Source organism: Vulpes lagopus, chromosome 7 (assembly GCF_018345385.1).
Source record: "Vulpes lagopus strain Blue_001 chromosome 7, ASM1834538v1, whole genome shotgun sequence".
Classification (NCBI taxonomy): Eukaryota; Metazoa; Chordata; class Mammalia; order Carnivora; family Canidae; genus Vulpes; species Vulpes lagopus.
Genome location: NC_054830.1, coordinates 68,580,686 through 68,602,608, shown reverse-complemented (window position 1 = coordinate 68,602,608; position 21,923 = coordinate 68,580,686). Strand labels below are relative to the sequence as shown.

Sequence of the window (21,923 nt, the reverse complement as noted above, 5' to 3'; positions counted from 1 at the left end):
AATGTGGAACTCAATCCCTGGACCCTGGGATCATGACCTGAGCCAAAGGCAGATGCTCACTGAGCCACCCAGGCACCCCTCTACTATGCTTTTAATACAAGTGTATTAGAACCAGAAACTGGAAAAACAAGAACTGAGTATTATTTTAAATGGAAAAAAAAAATCATCTGAAAGCATCTGAACACTGAATAATAGTAAGGAACATGGTTAAGAAAATCATGGTGAATCTAATTCCAAATCATATTAAGTAGCCGTTAAAGAAATCTCTATTATAACACAGAAAAACATTTTATGATATACTGTAAAGCTTAAAAAGCAGGAAACAAACATTTTATATATGGCATGATTAGAACTACATAAAAATGATATGCAGAGAAAAAATACCTATAGGAGAATATGCCAGAATGCAATCTGTGTAGGATCACAAGTGCAGACTATGAAAATTCTAGTATTGGTTTTAGCTGCCCCCTCCCACTTGCCACCTCCAACTTAGATTCACCTAAAAGTACAAAAGCAGGGATCCCTGGGTGGCGCAGCGGTTTAGCGCCTGCCTTTGGCCCAGGGCGCGATCCTGGAGACCCGATCCTGGAGACCCGGGATCGAATCCCACGTCGGGCTCCCGGTGCATGGAGCCTGCTTCTCCCTCTGCCTGTGTCTCTGCCTCTCTCTCTCTCTCTCTCTCTGTGACTATCATAAATAAATAAATAAATAAAAAAAAAAAAATTAAAAAAAAAGTACAAAAGCATTGTAATTTCCCCTCAATAATTTCACTAGAATTGGGGGGAATCCCTGGGTGGCTCAGCGGTTTAGTGCCTGCCTTCGCCCCAGGGCGTGATCCTGGAGTCCCTGGATCGAGTCCCACATTGGGCTCCCTGCATGGAGCCTGCTTCTCCCTCTGCCTGTGTCTCTGCCTCTCCCTCTGTGTCTCTCATGAATAAATAAATAAAATCTTTAAAAAAAAAATTTCACTAGAATCATAAGCTGAAAAATCTTTCTTCAGATAGATGATGACCCTTATATCAAAACCCAAGCCCTACTGCCTTCATTTACTCCACCACCTGCAAATTCACTAGAGCCAGTTATTAAAATAGTTATTAATATATGTTAAATATTACTAAAAGAAGATGTACTATATTTATGGCACACCTATATGTTTCCATTTCCTATCTCCTCGGAACTTAAATTCCCTCATGATAACATCTGCTCCCTGTGACAGAAGCAATGCAGATGATGTGATCTTCATTTTAAAGACAGACAAACTGAAGCTCAGAGATTTTTTTTTTTTAACTTGTCCGAGGGCCTTGAAGCTAATAAGTGGAACTAGAGCTGGGACCAGAAGTCTAATGTCTGATTTTATTTTGGTGTGCCCTTTCCAAAACAGCAGTTCTGTTTTTTGTCATATGTGCAAGTTACACCATCTGTTCTATGAAAGGACTATCCATTCCTTTCCTATCTCAAATGTACCACTTATAAAGGAATATTCTGTTGTCTCTGGCGTTTCTTGCAAACCTCAGCTCAGTCTTCATAAGAGAACTTTTGCAGGCTGGTGTCATTTACAATAACTCCTTACAGAAAATCTTGAAAATGCTTTGCAATGCCTACAAAAATATGCATGACTGACCATTTGACCTTGTGGGATAAAGAATGAATGAATAATGCCACTGATTCCAAAAATCAAACCAACAATGCCCTTACTTGTGATTTTTACATGCATTCTTTTGGGGGCTTCTGTCATTCTGGAATTTTTATCAAAAAAATGTTTAAATAGTTTCTGGGTCACACTGATAGGAAATACTCTATGGTAATTCTTAAGAAATTAACTGAATACACTAATTGTAGACTGGCGGTCCCCAACAATCAAATAACCTTTCTATGTACCCAAGGGGATTAGGAAGAAAGGTTCAGAATGTGACAGCTATTGGGTATTACAAGTATGAAGGCAGAAATAAGAAATAAAAAATTCAATCAATAAAAAAAAAAAAAAAAAAAAATTCAATCAATAGCTGACCCTCATGCTGTAAGATTTTTTTTCTGATGAGCTTGGTAGTGATATGTGATTGAATGTGATTGTTTTATACTCTGTAAGAGTATGTGTTGATATTTAGACGATATACAGAAATCAGAGAACCAATATTCCAAATGACCAGTGCTTATTACAAAAGCATGCAAGAATAAAAGACCCATTTCTAATCAAGATAGATCAATGGACTTGAATATAAGACAGTAAAAGTTTATTGATATGGTTTCAAATTCCACACAGCAACTAACCTTTAAGAAATACCATTTGTTGAGTTTTGGTGTAGTGTCAAATAGCCACAATTATCCAAAAAAGCTATTAAAAGACTCCCCTCTTTTGCAACTATGTATCTGTATAAGGCTGGATTTTCCTGGTATACTTCAATCAAAACAACGTATTCCAGTGGACTGAATGGAGAAGCAGATATGAAAATCTAAAGACTAAGCAGCTTTGAAAAACATTAAAGAAAGACTCTTCCTACTAAATTATTTTTTGTTTTGGAAAATGGTTATTTTGTAGATGCAAAAAATGTGTTAATATGTAACGTTATTTTTAGTGAATTGATAAGTATTTTTAAAGCTCTCAGTTTTAACTGCCAATATCATAATAATCAACAGAACCCATATAAACAAAAATCCTGGAATCCTCAGATTAAAAAGTTTCATGGCCACTGGACTAGAGAAAACAGAAGGAAGGGACTATCAAAACCATAAAGTCTTAGAGCTGAAGGGCATTAATCTCTAGATTTAACTCCAAATTGTGATAGCTGTATTAGGTGAATGGGAGGAAAGGCAAGTGTGAGTGCAGGGATGGGGGAAGGAACCAAAGGAGTTGCAAGAACACTGAGAAACTTCAAAATCACATCTTTATCATCATCTTCCATATCAGGAAGTCAAAATATAATACTGAAAACTACAAAACCGAGCAAAGATACATAAACATTATTTTGGAAATTTAGAGCTAAATACCCAGAGAAAGCTAAAAGAATTGATAGCTATTTCTGGAAAATGAGACTGAAGTGGAGAAGCACAAGGCAAGGGCATGGTTATTTTTTACTAAAAATATCTTAAAATAGTTTTGACTCTCTGCTATGGTCATCTATTAGTTTGATAAAAATCTAATTTAAAAAAATCTAGCATTGTGGGGTGCCTGGCTGGCTCAGTTGATAGAGCATGCAGCTCTTGATCTTGGGGTTGTCAGTTTGAGCCCCACTTTGGGTGGAGACATTACTGAAAAATAAAATCTTAAAAAAAAAATCTAGCATTACAAACTTCAACTTTTGTTAATGTGATGGAAGTCATGAGTCTATTCATAAGAAAATTCCTCTCATCTCTTGTGAAAAGCAACATGCCAAGACCCTTTAAAAAACACACTGTGGAACCAAGAGGGGTCATAAAATTTCATCAGTGCTGCAATCTGTTCCTTGCTGCCTTTGACCTTCAGCAAATGAGGCAGAGAGGTGGGTGGTACATGGCCGAAGAGTGGGCAGAAAATAACATGCTGAGCCTCCAAAGAACATCCAGTCTCTCTGACATAACTGGAACCGTATTTCCATCTGCCAAAGACTCTATCCTCCAGAATGGCCGTCCTCTCCCTAGTGGTCCAGCTTGGAGATGTTCTAGTCAGCGTAGGGGGACAGGGAGACCTGCATCTGAGAAGCTGAGAGTCCACAACACGCAGAGAGGCTTCCAGATTCAGCATCTCTCAGTTACTCTCCAACCACAGAGGTGGCACCAGGGGGACTGCTCCAGAGGCCTACAGTGTTCAGACACCTAGTGCATTTAGAACTCTCAAAATTGTAGATGTTTTGGCATTAAAAACAGGGTAACTAAAGGCCTCTTAGTGTGCAAGGAAAACTGGAAATTAGCATTTCTATTTTCATTTCTAAGTCCAATTTAACTAAAAATACTATTTCTTACCGAGAGAAATGTCTCAATGTTCTCGTGAACAAAGGAAGCAATATCTTGCCAGTCCAGAATGTCTCCCAGCCAGCTATTCTGACGATTTATATGCATCTTGTGTCCTTTGTGTCTTCCAGAATGCGTTACGTTCTACGGAATAAAATGGTTCAGACATGAAATTTCCATCTTAGCCCAAAGCATAAAAAGGATAAATTACCCCCACTTCGGTTTAGGTCCACTTGAGTATTTTAGTAGCTATTCAAAGGTGAGAAATTTTGCATTCTTTAGGAAATCAGCTAAGAAGTCCATCTAAAGACCTGAAATATGTTTTCCTGTTTACCTTCTCAATACCATGTGTCAGCCTAGCTCAAGTGCTCCCTTCCTAAATACATTTGTGAACAGACTTTATTCCTCAATATACATATAACTATATACCAACACAGCTTTTTTTTTTTTCTTTTCAGCCCCTCTACCCTATTTGGGGGGTTTTGCTTTTTTCCTCCTTTCCTCATCAACCTAATCTTCCATACAAGATAAAGAGAGCAATGAAGAGAAAAGAATATAAAGTGCACCTGAAACTAATACAATGTTACCTATCAAATATATCTCAACAAAATGTGGGGGGAAATGAAAAAAAAACAAGAATGGGAGAAAATCTAACTTTTCTATATGGAAGATAATTACACTGACAAGAATACAGGAATAATTATATTTGAAAGAGATATGAATAAACAAAGTGAGTAGTGAGGTTAGCATTCAAAAACAGAAGTAGTTTTTTAACACTTTGTTTACATTTTGACACTTTTGCTAATGGCACAGTGATATCTCTTCATTATGCAATGAAACATTAGGTCCTAAAGATGTAAAGAAAGCAATACACCTATCTATTACAAACCTATATTTTTATTTATTTATTTTTAAGATTTTATTTATTCATTTGAGACAGAGAGAGAGAATGAGCTGTGGGGAGGGGCAGAGGTAGAGGGAGAAGTAGCTTCTCCCTGATGCAGGCTGATCCCAGGACTCTGAGATCATGACCTGAGCCGAAGACAGACGCTTGACTGACTGAGCCACTCAGGTATCACAAAACTATGCTTTTAAAACACTACCTCAAAAACAAAACAAACAAAAAAAAGAAAAAAAAACAAAACAAAACACTGACCTCCCTAGACTATAAAATGAAGCTTTTTAAAGGGGGTATGGGATAGAAAAAACTACTTGTAAGCAAAACCCTAGAGTTAGCAGAGGAAAAAGGTACCACCTTTCCAACTGACCAGTTCTTCAGCAGATAATTCCCTAGAGATTCCTCAATTATTTCTAACCTCCCTCCCATCTTTGAAACCCACAAAAACCAACATTGTTCCTTTAATTCATCCCAGGGGAAGAGTAAAAACAGGTCACTAAGCAACAAATTCAAATCTGAAACTGAGCTTTCCTCCCTTCCACCTCAAGTTAAGAGGTTGGTATGTACATGGTCCTCCTCTCCTTGTGGTCAACCCTGTGAAAAATCACCACCAACTTGTCCCATTGCCTACCTCCTTCCCCACTGGACAGTCATCTTCCACAGCACGGGTCCTGGAGGCCCACAGGCCCTGCCAACCCAGTGTGCAGCATGGCCCCACACAACCGCCTGCTTTCAAAACCAGCATTTGTATATTTAGTGGAAAATGACAGTATTTTCCATCATAAATGCTGAAGTGAGAGTGTATCAGCAAAAGCAGCTGGCGAGGGTGATTAAAAATAAAAATTTCCAGGGATGGCTGGGTGGCTCAGCGGTTAGGCATCTGCCTTTGGCTCAGGGTGTGATCCTGGGGTCCCAGGATCGAGTCCCACATCAGACTCCCTGCATGGAGCCTGCTTCTCCCTCTGCCTTGTCTCTGCCTCTCTCTGTGTGTGTCTCTCATGAATAAATAAATAAAATCTTAAAAATAAATAAATACATAAAAATGGAGTTAGACCAAAAATTGAGATGGGGCATCAGTATAAAATATACATCAGACTTCCAAGTCTTGTAAGAAAAAAAACAAAGGATCTAAAATATCTCATTAAGATTTTTTTCTACTTGCTTACATGTTGAAATGATAATATATGGGGGTATAGTGGGATACGTGAATTATTAAAACTAATTTCACCTGTTTATTTTTATCTTTTTAATGGGGCCAGTAGAAAAATTAGCATTGTATATGTGGTTTATATTACATTTCTACATAACAAGATAAGATGCTGTTGAAGATGATGAACACTGAATAAAAACACTACATCACGGGGACTGGTGGGTTCCACCATGGACATGAACCATCAAATCAATCTAATGTTCAGTGACCTGAAGTTTAAGACCTTATAGTTTAAAAATTCCAATAAATGATATCCCAATGTTAATATCTATCTAATTAACATCTATCTAGTGAACGAGTCTGTAAAATAAAAAGACTTTAATTTACAACTGAAATCCTATAATAAAATAACTTACCTTTACAAACCAAGAATGGTACAATCTGTCCCAAAGTTCTAGTACTTGCTTTTCAATCATAGCAGTATTGTTCACCTTATCTCCCAGAATTTTATGAAGCTGGAAAAATACAGATATGATCTGGTTTAATATGTCAGACAATAATCCAGTAAAATTAATTCATGCTGGGTCTTTACATTTGTTCCAAATCAAACTAAAATGTTCCAGACTATTTAATTGCCTCTAGGCCATCTTATCATCTTTCCTTAAGCTATACTCTTCAATATTCCTGGCCAATTTCCTTGCCTTTCTTGGCGTTTTGCTTCCCTCTGTTTTGGGGGTCTCTAAGAGAGCTACTTCCAGTTGTAAGAGAATGGTACATATGAAGCCATGATCACTGACTTAGCAAATCTTATTTGCCCAGAGAAGAATCTGTTGCAGATGGCCCAAGTGCTCATCCATTACACATAAATCTCATGTTACATTTACATTTACCACTGGTAAAGAATTACCACTGAACTTCAAGTAAAATTTTAGGACCTGAGCTATACACACACATATTTCCCATAGTTTGCTGAAAGACATCAAGTCTCTGAGTTACGACTAAAGAGACTGGCTTCAGGGTCTATGGGAATCAAGTACAGTAAGACAACTTTGAGGAAATTTATTCATTATAATACCCAATGTTTTATTACTAAAACATAGCATAACAGTAAAGTATTTATTTGTTTATGGAATGCATGGGAGTGGGGAGGAGGCAGAAGAGGAAGATAATTTTTTAAGCAGGCTCTATGCTGAGAGCCTGATGTGGGGCTCATTCCCACAACCCAGACCATGACCTGAGCTGAAATCAAAAAAGCCACCCAGGTGCCCCAAAGACATTTTTAAATATATACTAATTTGTAGTCCCACTTCCTTATCACAACTGTTTTCATTTTTCCATATCCTCTGTAACTTTCTGTCTTTTATAGATATAATTTAGAGTTCTTCATCACTAACCTTCATCTTTATTTTTAATTGTTCCATATTAATTCATTAAGTTTTGTGGTTTTTTTAAGATTTTATTTTTAAGTAATCTCTATACACAACTTGGGGCTCAAACTCCCAATACCAAGATCAAGAGTCACACGCTCTACTGAATGAGTCAGTCAGGCATTCCAGTTTATTAAGTTTTGATATTATTTTATCATTATGCAATCATGGGATAGAGATGGTTCCCAATTTTTAATGTCACAAGTAACACTGCAATGAATGTCCTTAAACACAACTTTCTTCTTACTGATAGTAAGATAAACGTACAAGAATCAAAGGAAAGAGGGACTTTTTTGGTACTTGCTATGCTATGCATTGCTAAATTGTCTTCTTTAGGGATTGTATCAATTAATATTTTCCAACATTGTTTAAATAAACCAAATTTTCTAAAGACTTATGGACTGGGCGCCTGGGTGGCTCATCTTGTTAAGCATCTGCCTTTGGCTCAGGTCATGATCCCAGGGTCCTGAGATCGAGTCCCACTTTGAGCTCCCTGCTCAGCGGGGAGTCTGCTTCTCCCTCTCACTCTGCTACTCCCCTAGCTTGTGTGCTCTTTCTTTCTCTCCCTGTGTCAGATAAATAAATAAAATCTTTTTAAAAAGACTTTTGGACTGATAAACTTTTAGATAATAGGTGTAAAATCGTAACCAATTATTTATACTTTTCTTTTTCAGTTACAAGAGTGACCATTTTTCAATGTATATTTTCCTTTGCCTGGACTATCCACACCTTTTGCTCACTTGGCACTGTTATAGATATCTGAACCATTTTTTAGACATATTTGATGCAAACACACCTGCTCAATGTTCTCCTCTATATTTTATTTATTCATAAACCAAACACAAATTAGTGAATATAATAAAAGGCATTTATCTTTGCACAGCATTGCACAATTTCCAAACGGCTTTCACCTACATTATGTGATCTTTACAACTCCAAGAGTTAGGCAGAAAAAAGGTTTTTATCACCTTTGTTCTTCCAAGATGAGAAAGCAGATTTAGAAAGGACCCATGACAGACCCAAGGTCAGGCAACGAACTGGTAGAGGTAGGATTAAAAATCAAATACTCTTTCAACTACAGCATATACAACCTATGAACAAAGAACACCTAATACAGCAAGCTGCCCAAAATAGCTAAAAGCCACAATTACCCCAGTTTAATTTCCTTTAATTACTTTAAATTTGTCCTTTATCACAAATGTCAGATACTCTCAGACTTCCTACTACCAATTCTTTCTGTCATTGTCCGCTCAGTTTCCAAGATCCTCCTTTAATCATAAGAGCCCCCAGTCTAAGCTGTCTGCACAGTGGCCTTTGCCACAATAAAGCATTATCTCAAACCTGCATCCCTTTTATCATCGCACAACAGTGAATAACTCTACAACACCACAACTATTGAGGCAGAATTCAGCATCATTTCAAATCTGTGGTGCTGCCAACCATAGCAGAACATCACAAACCCGAAACATTACCCTGTGACATTACAATACTTATCGCAAGTCACAAGGAAGACTGGGCCAGAGAGCATGGAGCCTGATGGTCACGTCATTGCTACCCAAGTTTCAGAAGAAACAAGAAAGCACAGACACCATTGTTGGTACATGAGATGCTCCTTGCATACAAGAGACAATGAGGCACTAAGAGTACTCGGAATGCCATTTGGGAGCTGGGTAACATAAGGCGAATAACCTCATCTATAAAATGGGGATAGTGAGTCAGTGGGCAGTTCTCTGTTCACACTTTGCTTGGAATCTTGACAGAATTTACCACCGCTGACCGACTCTTTCTTGAAACATCTCTCAGCCTCTAGGACACACAGGATGTTCTTCCCACCTCACAGGTTACTCCTCCTCAGTCTTCTCTACTGGCTCACTTCGGTGACTTTCAAAAGCTGGAGTGTTCCAGGAATCCCTCTTTGGTCCTCTTCTGTCTGTATTGTCTCCTTAGGCCATGTTATGAGAGAAACTGTGTCCCTCCTAAATTCATCTGTGGAAATCCTAATGCCCCAGGACCTCAGAAGGTGACTGGATTTGGTGATAGAGTCTTTATTTAAAGAGGTAATCAAGTTAAAATGAGGTTGTCAGGGTGGGCCCTACCCCAGTATGACTGGTGTCCTCATAAAAAGAAGAGGCTAGGAGACAGACACACACAGAGAGATGAGCATGTGAAGAAGACACAAGCATCTACAAGCCAAGGAGAGAGGCCTTAAAAGAAACCAATCCCACCAACACCTTGATCTTGGACTTCTAGCCTGTAGAATCATGAGAAAATAAATTTGTGTTATATGAACACCCAGCCTGTGGTACCTTGTTATGGCAGCGCTACCAAATTAATACTGTTCATCTCTACTGATGGGTAGAGTGATAGGTGCTATCTGACGATATTCAAATTTCCACCTACAGCCCCGATCTCTTCCCAGAACCCCAGCTATGTATGTCCAATTGCCTTTTCTGAGATCTTGACTTAGAGGTCTGATAGGTATCTCAAACTTAACACACCCCAAACAGAATTATGACTGTCTGTAAGTCTCCCACGACCCCATCACTTTCCAAGTCTTTCCATCTCAGGAAGTGGCACAGCTACCCTTACAGTTGGGTAACCGAAAACTTCCTTCCCTTTCACTCCGCATCCAATTATAAACAGTAATTCCTAGAAGAACCAACCTCAAAACTATACCCCAAATGTGACTTCTTCTCTCAATTCCCATTTCTACCATCCTCATCCAAGTCATCAACAATCTCCCCTAGACTACCAGAATAATCTGAGCCAGCCCCTTGCCCTCTCCCCCATTCCCGCCCTTCGCTCCACAGAGCAGCCAAAATGAGCTTTTGATATCCTATATCAGGCCATATTCCTTTTTGCTTTAAATCCATGTTTACCTTTGTAACTAAAATAAAATCCCAACTTCTTGTTAGGACCTATGGCTTGTCCTGTCACCACATCCCTCATTCCAGCCATACTGGCCTTCTTTCTTTCCTTCAAGTTTGTTCCTTTCTATACCCTCATTTTGAAATGTTCTTTTCCCAGACCTCCAGTCTTAGTGAAAGCATCACCTTCTCAGAGACATTCTCTGGCATTCTAGTTAATACATCACCCTGGATCACTCTCTATATTACCTTGTCACAGCACTTTTAGGTCATTTTGCAATGGTTACTTGTTTCATGTCTGCCTCCTCACGAGAGTAAGCTCCTGCAGGGTGGTAACTCTTTCTGATTTACTGCTTTTCCCTAACACTTACAACAGTGCCTGGCACATTTATGGACTGGCTGTCACTTTCTTTATTCTAGTCATGGGAGAAGAGACATTCAAAACACATTCACAACTTACTCTCTTGCTGTTTCAGGGCAGCATCTCCAGATACAAATTTTGGAAATAACATATCAAGCAGAAAGGTAAGCTCAAGCAAGGATATTGAATGAAGAAAGTACACTGGATTTGAGAACACAGCAAACTAGCAGATCTGGGTAGAAACCAAATAATGCATGGAGGATACAGGAAATAAAGCTGACAAGGTAGGCTGGGGCAGGTAGACAGGAACCTTCTCTGTTCATACCTAAACACACCCTAAAAAACTCTTCTTTTCCTGAATGTGACCTTTTCCTCAGGCTTCAACCCTTTCTACAATTCAGTCTCCTTAGGACGTAATTTTTATATGATTTTTTTATAGCTGGATAAGATTAGAAAAGCTACCTCTACAATTTCAATGGTTCTTTTTCCAAAACAACTTTATTGAGATAATTCATACATCTTACCCACTTATGCATATAATTCAAGGGTTTCTTTTAACATATTCAGAGTTATGTAACCATCACCACAATCAATTTTGGAACATTTTCATTACCCCAAAAAGAAACTCCATACTCACAGCAATCAGTCTCTCATTTCTCTCCATTCCTCACCGCCCCCCCCCCCCACTTCCCCCCACCGGAAACCACTACTCTACTCTCTGTCTTTATAGATATATTTCTTCTGGACATTTCATATAAATGGCATCATATGTATGTGGTCTGCAGCTTCTTTCACTTAGCATAGTGTTTTCAAGATTCATGCACGTTGCAGAATGTATCAGTGCTTCCTTCCTTTCTTTGGCCAAATAATATTCCATTATATAGATATACCACATTTTACTTACCCATTCATCAGTCAATGAACATTCAATGGTTGGTTTTAGATATTTTCCCCGTGTCTTCCAAATCAGGCTAATGACTATGTTAATGGCTTTTGTTAGCAATACCCATCTCTCTTCAACTGTCTTCCCTTTTCGAGTCTTGAGCAAAAGGTTTCAGATCTATCTTTTCTCTAAATAACTTGAAATTCATTTCCCTAAAATCTAAAGCACAGTTCTCCAACTCTTCCCAAATAGGTAAGAATTCCAGAACTCAAACAGATAAACCAAAGAACTAAATTCCACGCTTTCAGCAGAGTAAATCATACAACATAGTTCTAGTGGTCTAAAGGCTTCTGCAATGGCTGGATCTTCTTCTCTGATAGTTAAGAGATCAATACCCATAAACTTATATTTTACTTACTCAGCAAATATTTTTTAAAGATTTCCATGTGACGTTTGAATAGGTTACCTGGTATGGACTCAAGAAAATCAGTTACATAGGTCTTTCTCTGAACTTTTTTTTTTTAAGATTTTATTTATGTATTCAGGAGAGACAGAGAGAGACAGAGACAGAGAGGCAGAGACACAGGGGGAGAAGCAGGCTCCCTGCAGGAAGCCAAAGGCAGATGCCCAACCGCTGAGCCACCCAGGCATCCCATTTCTCTTTATTTTTTACTCGATAAAAATTCCATCCTTACATTCGATTACTATATGAATGCATAATTTTCAAGATAACTTTTTTTGAGATTTTATTTTCTGAATTTTGAGCAAGGAATCACATGATACTTTTTTTTTTATGGGCAACAAATCTTGTCAATCCCTAGATGTTTCCTATTACTTCACTATATTATAACTCCAAATAACCTTCTTTTCCACAGGTAATACTGGGGAGAGGGGGTACCCCAAATCAGTATCATGGAGGCTGACTCTCACCTGCACTGTGTCTTTTCTTCTATCCTTCACCCCCCTCCACAAAGCTTCAGACAAGGTGTTCTCAAGCATACTCCTGCATCCTTATCTTGGCTCACATAATCACCCCTTAAAATACACACTTCCTTCTCTTCAGTCATCTAAAACCTATCATTCCTTCACAATTTATCTCGATGAGTGACACATTAAAGCACCTAAGCCAATTCTGGGCATGTATTTCTAGCATACTACAGTAGAAAGAACAAATAATTTAGAATTACTCTTCAGTTTGAAACCAAGCTCTGCAATTTACTACATGACCACTGGAAATTTACTTAGCCTTGCTAAGCCTGTTTCTTCCTCTGTAAAGCAGGCAAAATAATTCAGACTACTATAGGTTTCTTGGAAAAATTAAATGAAACAAACCAGAAACTGCCAAGCACAGTCACCAGCAGATAACATTTAATATTTGCTAGTAACTTTTTTTCCTCCATAAAGTCTTATTTGACCACCCAATCTTAATGATCATTCTGTACCAATGCACAAATAATGAATACTTAACCATGAACAAACAGTAAAGGACCAATCTCTCTGGTCAGGCTACCAGCACTACTGAATACAATCATTCAGAAAGTTTAATTTCCTTGTATATTTCTTGTTGACTTGTAGACTTAAGCCTATTTCAAAAACAGAAACTGGGACAGCCCGGGTGGCTCAGCGGTTTAGCGCCTGCCTTCGGCCCAGGGTGTGATCCTGGAGACCCGGGATTGAGTCCCACGTCGGGCTCCCTGCATGGAGCCTGCTTTTCCCTCTGCCTGTGTCTCTGCCTCTCTCTCTCTGTGTGTGTCTCTCATGAATAAATAAATAAATAAATAAATAAAATCTTAAAAAAAAAAACAAAACAGAAACTGTTCTAAAGAGAATCTCCATTTATACTTCATCAAAGCAGGAAGCCCCTACCAATGACAACCCTGCAAAGAAAAAACCACAAAGAGAGGCTCTTCCCTTACCTTGTGAGTTATCCATTCTCTTCCATACTGGTATACGTTGTTAGCTGCAGAATTGAGGGCTCTTTGGACTACTTGAGCCTCAGGAAGCCAACTAATTTAAATTAAAAAAAAAAAAAAAGAAAGAAAAAATTAAAACTAGTACATTTTTAATGTACTGTATCAATAACTCTTAGATGTATTTAAATTCCATGTATTTAAAACAATCAGTAACTGACAAATTATTGATCAGTCATCACACATGGATACAAATGAATCACATGCAGGAGTCCTTGACTTCAAGCCTAAACACTTAATTCTACTATTCGAGATTCCCTTCAAGCTTTCCGTAACTTTTAGACCCACTTCCCCCACAACCTCCCTTTCATTCTGCTCTGCCTGGTTTCTCTGTCCATACATGTCCTGGGTCATTGCCTTAGCACCAGTAGAAGTGGTTCTGGGTCACTAGGATAGTCAGTATCTGGGACAATGGTTCTCAAAGTATGGTCCATGAACCAACAGCATCATAACTGCCTGGAAACCTGTTAGTCATGCAAATTCTTGGGCCCAGGTCCAGACCTACTAAAAAAGAAACTGGGTTGGGGCTAACAAGCTCTGAAAGTGATTCTGATACATGCTGAAATTTGAGAACCGCTGATCTAAGAAACTAAGCAAAGAACTGAGAAAGAAAACAAGGAAAATTAAGAGGGTGAATCATTGTTTTCTATTTTTTACCCACTGAAGATCTTTTTCTTTAAGATGTGAGGAACTCCTGAGCCAAGTTTCAGCTATACAAGGAGCTGCATCTACAAGCTTCACTTTTTGCACCATGAGAGACGGCCTCCCTCCCCGCAATCCTGTTAACTACACAGGCTGTATCACCTGCCTTAATCAGTAACACACATATGCCCCAAGTTTTGTACACTGGAGATGTTGACATTCACCAATTTAATAGTCCTGATTTCAACTATCCATGAGTGATGACCAAAGATCAAGGCAAGCAGTAACTAAATACTTTCCTGAGGCCTAAATATGACACACGCTACAAAGCTGGCTTACGAGAAAGAATCCAATAGTCAGGTCAAATGTGCAACATACTCAATTTACAGAAATTTTATATACTTGTAGTAATTTATATAATAAATCAGAAGTGATAATTTGCTTGTGTGTGTGTGCGAGAGGGACAGAGAGAGACACATGGTCATAAAGAGAAAAAGCCAACTGCCTCTGACAGCCTCAAAAGTGATGCCTAGGAAAGCATTTGTCTGTAACCAGAGAAAAAGGCACTTGGATGCATTAGAAAGTGAAATGTCCAATTAGTAATGGTTTTAATCTTTAATATTAACCAGTTCTTCCTACACTCCAAATAAAATATTCCTGAAACTTTTGGCAAATTCTCAAATATTTCTCAACAAGTGAAGACAAAACTTTAGAGCTGATTATAAATGTAATTATCTAACTATGAAAATGTGAACAGGAAATTGAGATCTTTAAATAGAGATGGGATTTGGGAGAAATTAAGTAGCTCTTAAATTACTCTAGTATTCAGAGGTTCATCAGTGCTTTGAAGGAACTGCTGAATATTTTCAGTTTTCTGGCATGACATTTTATGGGGAAAATTATAACCTCTAGTGTTAAAGTATGGGGATTCATATTAATATTTGAATAGATCTTTAATGACTAACAAGTGTCTATTAGGCCTGATAAATTCTTGCTGGCTACTGTGAAAACACTTTGCCAACATATTCACACAGGTGTCCTAAGAGCCACAGATAGGAAGAGCTGTCTTGAGGCCAAGTCAAAGATCTTGGCTCTGTCCAGATCACATGAGTGCCCTCCAGGAGACAAAGGGCCAAAAACACCTGAGCAACCTTGGCTGAGACAAGGTGGATGTGCCTTGATCTTATACCAATCAAAGCCATTCAATAACTCTTGTACCCTAAGAAGGATCCCTCAGGAGAAATCAAGTTCCTACAAACTGACCCGGACTACCCCAATCTTCCTGGTTAATCTGTATCAAGATATGACCTACAAAGAGAAAAAACCAATTAAAAACAACTTAGCTTAGCCTGGATTCCTCCCAAGTAATGGAAGGGGGAAGTCACATTCAGTATCATTTTAATGCCATCTCCTAATGAGGGTCATGAGAATCAACAGGCTTGAGACTAGTTAACAGAAAGTAGGAAATGGACTCCAAGTGAACAGAACCATCCGAGGCAAGAATTAAGATGTGCTCCACCTTCAACTTTATTTTCTATGAAGCTCTGTAAAGATGACCCTGTCCTGTCTTTGTCACCAAACACACTCATGGGAAGTCGAGGTACTTACTCAGGGTGTAAAAATGTGCACTACATTGGAAGAAAGTGTACCTGATCAATTTTTTCTTTTCAATGATATATTTATTTATTTGAGAGAAAAAGTATGTTTATGTGCGCTTCTGAACAGGGGCAGGGGCAGAGGGAGATGAAGTGGGAGAAGAGCAGACTCCCCATTCACTGGGCTTGACCTCAGGACCTGGAGATCATGACCTGAGTGTAAACCAAGAGTTGGTCACTTAACCGACAGAACCACCCAGGAAACCCTGACCCATTCTTAACTCTTTCTCCTCCATTAGGTATACACACGTGAATTTTCCACAAAGTCAACTGCCATCTTCAGGACAGGAATCCACTGAGTACTCAGACTTCAAGAGCCATTAGTATTCATATCCACCTCCATTAATCTGCTACAAAAGAATCAGACTTTTCACAAATCATCAAAGTCTAAACAGCTTTTAAAAACCTTCATACAGGGGATCCCTGGGTGGCTCAGTGGTTTGGCACCTGTCTTTGGCCCAGGGCGCAATCCTGGAGTCCCGGGATGGAGTACCGCATCGGGCTCCTGGCATGGAGCCTGCTTCTCCCTCCTCCTGTGTCTCTGCCTCTCTCTCTCTCTCTCTCTCATTCTGTCTATCATGAATAAATAAATAAATACATCTTTAAAAAAAAAAAAACTTAAAAAAAAATCTTCATACATGGGACACCTGGCTCAGTCAGTTGGGCATCTAACTCTTGGTTTCAGCTCAGGTCATGATCTCAGGGTTTTGAGATTAAACCCCAAGTTGGGGTCCTGCTCAGCACAGAGTGTGCTTGGGATTCTCTCTCTCTCCCTCTGCCTCTCCCCCAGCTCACATGTGTTTAAATAAAATAAATCTTAAAAAGAGAAAAGAAACCTTCCTATATGGAATATTACACAGTGATAAAAGGGAACACACTAGCAATACATACAACATCTTCAATGAATTTCAAGAGAATTATGCTGTAGGTCTGGCTAAAAAGGGCCGGCATGAGGAAGCCTGTGGTTATGGAAGAGCTCTGTATCTTGATGGTCTTGATAGCTTACAGGAAGCTACACATATGATAAAACCGCAAACACACACACACATACACACAAATGTCCATTTCCTAGTTTTGTTATTGTATTATAGTTATGCAAGATGACATTAGAGGAGGTGGCATGAAGAGTCCATGGGACCTCCCCATGGACTCTTTCTTTGCCAGGCCCTGTGAATCTAGAAGTATTTCAAATTTTAAAAATGAAAACAGGGATCCCTGGGTGGCGCAGCGGTTCGGCGCCTGCCTTTGGCCCAGGGCGCGATCCTGGAGACCCGGGATCAAGTCCCACATCGGGCTCCCGGTGCATGGAGCCTGCTTCTCCCTCTGCCTATGTCTCTGCCTCTCTCTCTCTCTCTCTCTCTGTGACTATCATAAATAAATAATAATAATAATAATAAATTTAAAAATGAAAACAAGTATTTTTTATTATTTCTTAATATTTTATTTATTTGACAGAAAGAGAGAGAGAGAGAACAGCAGGGGGAGGGGCACAGGGAGAGAGAGGAAGCAGACTCCCCACTGAGCAGGGAGCCCAACATGGGACTCGATCCCAGGACCCTGAGATCATTACCTGAGCTAAAGGTGGACACTTAACTGATGGAGCCACCCAGGCGCCCCAACAAGCAACTTTCTAAACTACTCTGATCTGGAGCTCCACAGATTATATGTGCCTTCAATACAGTAGCAGAGATAGTCTTATTGCAATTGAAAACCAGTACAGAGGGGCTCTAGACTTGTTTCCACTACAGAAGAATAACCACTGAAGAAGGGGGGCCACTGAGATATCAAGGCTGCCAATCTTAACTTCAAGCCGGATCTCTCTCCTGAACTACACACCAACATAGCCAATGGCCTACTGGATGCTTACACTTATCATCAGCACTTCAAACTCAACCAGTAAAAAAGTGAATTATTTTTCCCACCGTATCTGCTCCTCTATTTACCATGCTGGTGAATCTACCATCATCTTCTAAATTCCAAAGCCAGAAACACAATGCTAGATTTTTTCTAACTATATCCCATTAACCACCAACCACCCACCTTAAGGTCTTATAAATCTGTCCATCCTGTTCATTTCCACAACTGTCCATAATTAAGGGCTTCATCATCTCTCATCTGGTTTACTCCAAATTTTAACTGGTCTAAAAGGCTCAAATCTTGTACCCTGTCATGTTTTCTCCACAGTACAGAGGGAAACATTATTCTAGAATGAGTCTGTTTATGCCACTTCTCTTCTTCTATCTTTAATCAAGATAATGAACATTATCTATCACTCTCAAGAGTTTTCTTGTGCCTCTATGTACTCCTTTCCCAGAGTCCACTCCTACCCACAGACAACCACTGATCCTTCTGTCACTATAGATTAGTTTGCATTTCCTAGAACTTAGCATAAATGGAATCACATTGTATGATGTTTTTTGTCTGACTTCTTTCACTATAACTATTTTGAGATTCATCCATGCTGCTACATATACAGTTCATTTTTATTTAATCCTAAGTATCATTCCTTTGTACAGACATACAATTTGTAACTAACCAGAAACACTAAGGACAAAAACACTTTGAGTATGCTGTAGATAACAGGAGATAAATGCAGAGAAATATATTGTGAAAGACATCCTTTTAAGGATATTCAAGTATGATTCTTTTTTATTTAAGATTTATTTATTTATTTATGATAGACAGAGAGAGAGAGAGAGAGAGGCAGAGACACAGTCAGAGGGAGAAGCAGGCTCCATGCTGGGAGTCCGACGCGGGACTTGATCCTGGGACTCCCGGATTGCACCCCGGGCCAAAGGCAGGTGCCAAACTGCTGAGCCACCCAGGGATCCCCTCAAATATGATTCTAACCAAATTCAAGAAATGTCCAAGCAGGTTTTACATAAAGGAATAAAGTCAGTTGAAAGGAGAAAATTAAGCTACATCTCAATTTACAGCCTTAAAATTGGCAGGATATTTCCTACTTAAATTTAAATTAGTGCCTATCCTGGAGTCAGTAAAAAAAAAGAAAAAAAAAAAAGAGGCCATACATTTATCATCAAATTCAATACAGTGACATAAAATCTCTCACAAAAGCCAATTAAGCAAGTACACAAAACCATCCTCTAAGAAACACCTGGGTGGCTCAGTCAGTTCAGCATCTGCTTTCAGCTCAGGTCATGATCCCAGGGTCCTGGATGGAGTCCCAAAGTCGGGCTCCCTGTCCAGCGGGAAACCTGCTTCTCCCTCTCCCTCTGCCACTCCCCCTGCTTGTGCTCTCTCTCTCTCTCAAATAAATAAATAAAATATTTTTTTTTAATTTTTATTTATTTATGATAGTCACACAGAGAGAGAGAGAGAGGCAGAGACATAGGCAGAGGGAGAAGCAGGCTCCATACACCGGGAGCCTGACGTGGGATTCGATCCCGGGTCTCCAGGATCGCGCCCTGGGCCAAAGGCAGGCGCCAAACCGCTGCGCCACCCAGGGATCCCTAAATAAAATATTTTTAAAGAGAGAGAGAGTCCTGTAAGGCAGAGGTTGGCAGATTTCTTCCGTAAAGGGCCAGAGAGTAAATATTTTAGGCTACTGGGGACATAAAACCTGTATTATAACTACTCCATTCTACCTTTTCTTGCAGCCCCAAAACAGCCATAGACACTAGGTAAATGAATGGCTATGGGTTTGTTTTAATTAAACTTTACAGAAACACGTGGCTGGATTTGGCCTTGAGCCACAGACTGCCAACCCTGCCTATACAATACAATACAATGTGAGGGCATCTGGGTGGCTCAGTCCATTAAGCATCGGACTCTTGGTTTCAGCTCAGGTCATGATCTCAGGGTAGCAAGATCAAGCCCTCCATCCGGGTCTGCACTCCACTGTGGGTCTGCTCGGGATTCTCTCCCTATCCCTCTGCCCCTCCTCCCAGTCACGCTCTCTAAAATAAATAAATCTTTAAAATGACACGATGTGGAAAAACCGCTGACCTTACCACTGGGGGATTATCTCAATTTGCTTAACCTTTGATCCTGATTCCTCATCTGTGAAATGAGAACAGTCTCTTCAACCTCCTCAGTCACTGTGAGGAACACAGGACACAGCTGAAAATGCTTTCCAAACCATAAACATATTATAAACTGTAAATCTCAATTCAAATATAAAGACATTTACCATAAACTGTTCCCAAAATCTTAGGTACTTCCCTCTCCCTCATCCCCCAATACATGCCATTCTTATACAGCAATGACAACAGTCATCAAAGCTTTTCTCTTCCAAAGTAGCTGCATCAGTGAAGATCAATTTCATCCAAATACATCATGAACCTAGGACATCCATTTCTATTTTTGCCAAAATAATATTCTTACTTTGCCCACTCAGGGTGATTTGCTAGAGTCTCATTTATCAAATTGCTTGTGACTTCAATCATGTGTACACTTTCTTGATGTACCTGTATTATGGATAGGAGAGAAAAGAATCTCAATAAAAAATGAGCCAAATTTAACATTTTTACACTACTATTGGAACAATGCTTTTAGAAACAAATAATTACACATCTTAGTTTCAATTAATTTAGAAACCTGTACTGAACAGCTATTATACATAATGCCCTATGACACTCACTATGGAAAACAGAAAGTACACAATAGCTCCCTGACTTCAAGAAGCTCAACAACTTCAGGAAAAATTATATAAAAAGATACATCTAAATACTTATACACAAGACAAGCACATTCAGTTCACACACACACGTGTCTGCAGTATAAGTAACCAATATCAACACTGCATAAGCTTAAAGAACTATGATGCAGTGTGAGACACAAGAAAATAAGGAATTCAATAAGGTTTCTGAGTTAAAAAAAAAAAAGCCAGCTGAAACTGCATCTCAGAATTTACCAACAAAATGAGGGGAATAGGGATGCATGGATGGCTCAGTTAACTGCCCGACTACTGATTTCAGTGATCTCAGGGCTGAGACTGAGCCCCAAGTCAGGCTCCCCACTCAGCATGGAGTCGGCTTCAGATTCTCTCTCTCCCCCTCTAAAATTAATTAGCTAATTAATTTTTTAAAACAGGAGAGGGATAAAAAGAAACAAGTCAGTTTCAGAGAACATTCTCTGAATTTTACTATTTTTAAATTAGGCACACTGAGCATATCATTTATCCTGGTGCGTTCCATGTTTACTCGAAAGAACATGATTCTCCTGTTGTCATTTCACATTGGTTGATAGTGTTTTTCAAGACTTCTATATTCTTACTAATTTTCTATCTACTTATTCTCTCAATTATTGCAAGACGAGTATTACTGAATCCCTAACTACAATCACTGGTTTATCTATTTCTCCTTTTAATTTGGAATATTTTGCTTTACATATTTTAGAGCTCTACTGTTAACATACTCATTTAAAACTGCCATATCATACTACAGAATCACCTCCTTTATCATAATGAAAAGCCCACATTTCTTGTCTTCAGTAACTACATTGTCTAATATTAATATAATCACTCTACAACTCTTATGTTTACAGTTTGTGTGGTGTATCTTTTTTCATCCTCTTACTATCAACCTTTCTATCGCTTTGAATTTAAAGGTTAAATAACTTATAGATACCAATTAGCCAGAACTTCCTGTTTTATACCCAGTCTGAAAAATCTCTGCCACTTGATGATTTAATTGCCTCCCATTTAATATATGCATTGATACAACTGGATTTAGATTTGCCATTTTGTGATTTACTTTCTGCCTCATCCCTATTGTTATTCTTTGTGTTAAGCAACTATTTTTTTTTAGTATACCATTTAATTGCCTCTTAAAATTTGTTAGTGGTTGCTATTCATCTTAATTTTACCACATCTTTTTTTTTTTTTTTAAGATTTTATTTATTTATTCATGAGAGACACAGAGAGAGAGGCAGAGACACAGGCAGAGGGAGAAGCAGGCTCCATGCAGGGAGACCGATGTGGGACTCACACAGGCAGAGGGAGAAGCAGGCTGCATGCAGGGAGGCCGATGTGGGACTCGATCCTTGGACCCCAGGATCACGCCCTGAGTCAAAGGCAGATGCTCAACTGCTGAGCCACCCAGGCATCCTGATTACCACATCTTTAATTTGTCACAGACCACCTCAAGTTAATGGTGACTTCCAATAAAATATCTATAAGAACTTCA

At 39.0% G+C, this 21,923-nt stretch overlaps 1 protein-coding gene across 3 annotated transcripts in view; it reads right to left on the bottom strand.

The window, feature by feature from the left end:
• TMEM245 (transmembrane protein 245) overlaps positions 1 to 21,923 on the bottom strand; it is a 102,619-nt gene that overhangs the window by 36,305 nt on the left and 44,391 nt on the right. For all 3 annotated transcript variants that reach the window (XM_041762631.1, XM_041762632.1, XM_041762634.1), the window contains 4 exons: positions 20,122 to 20,204; positions 13,427 to 13,517; positions 6,389 to 6,487; positions 3,937 to 4,068 (listed from right to left, as the gene is read on the bottom strand). In XM_041762631.1, coding sequence (XP_041618565.1) covers positions 3,937 to 4,068; positions 6,389 to 6,487; positions 13,427 to 13,517; positions 20,122 to 20,204 — 405 coding nt within the window. The remainder of the gene's footprint in view (positions 1 to 3,936; positions 4,069 to 6,388; positions 6,488 to 13,426; positions 13,518 to 20,121; positions 20,205 to 21,923) is intronic.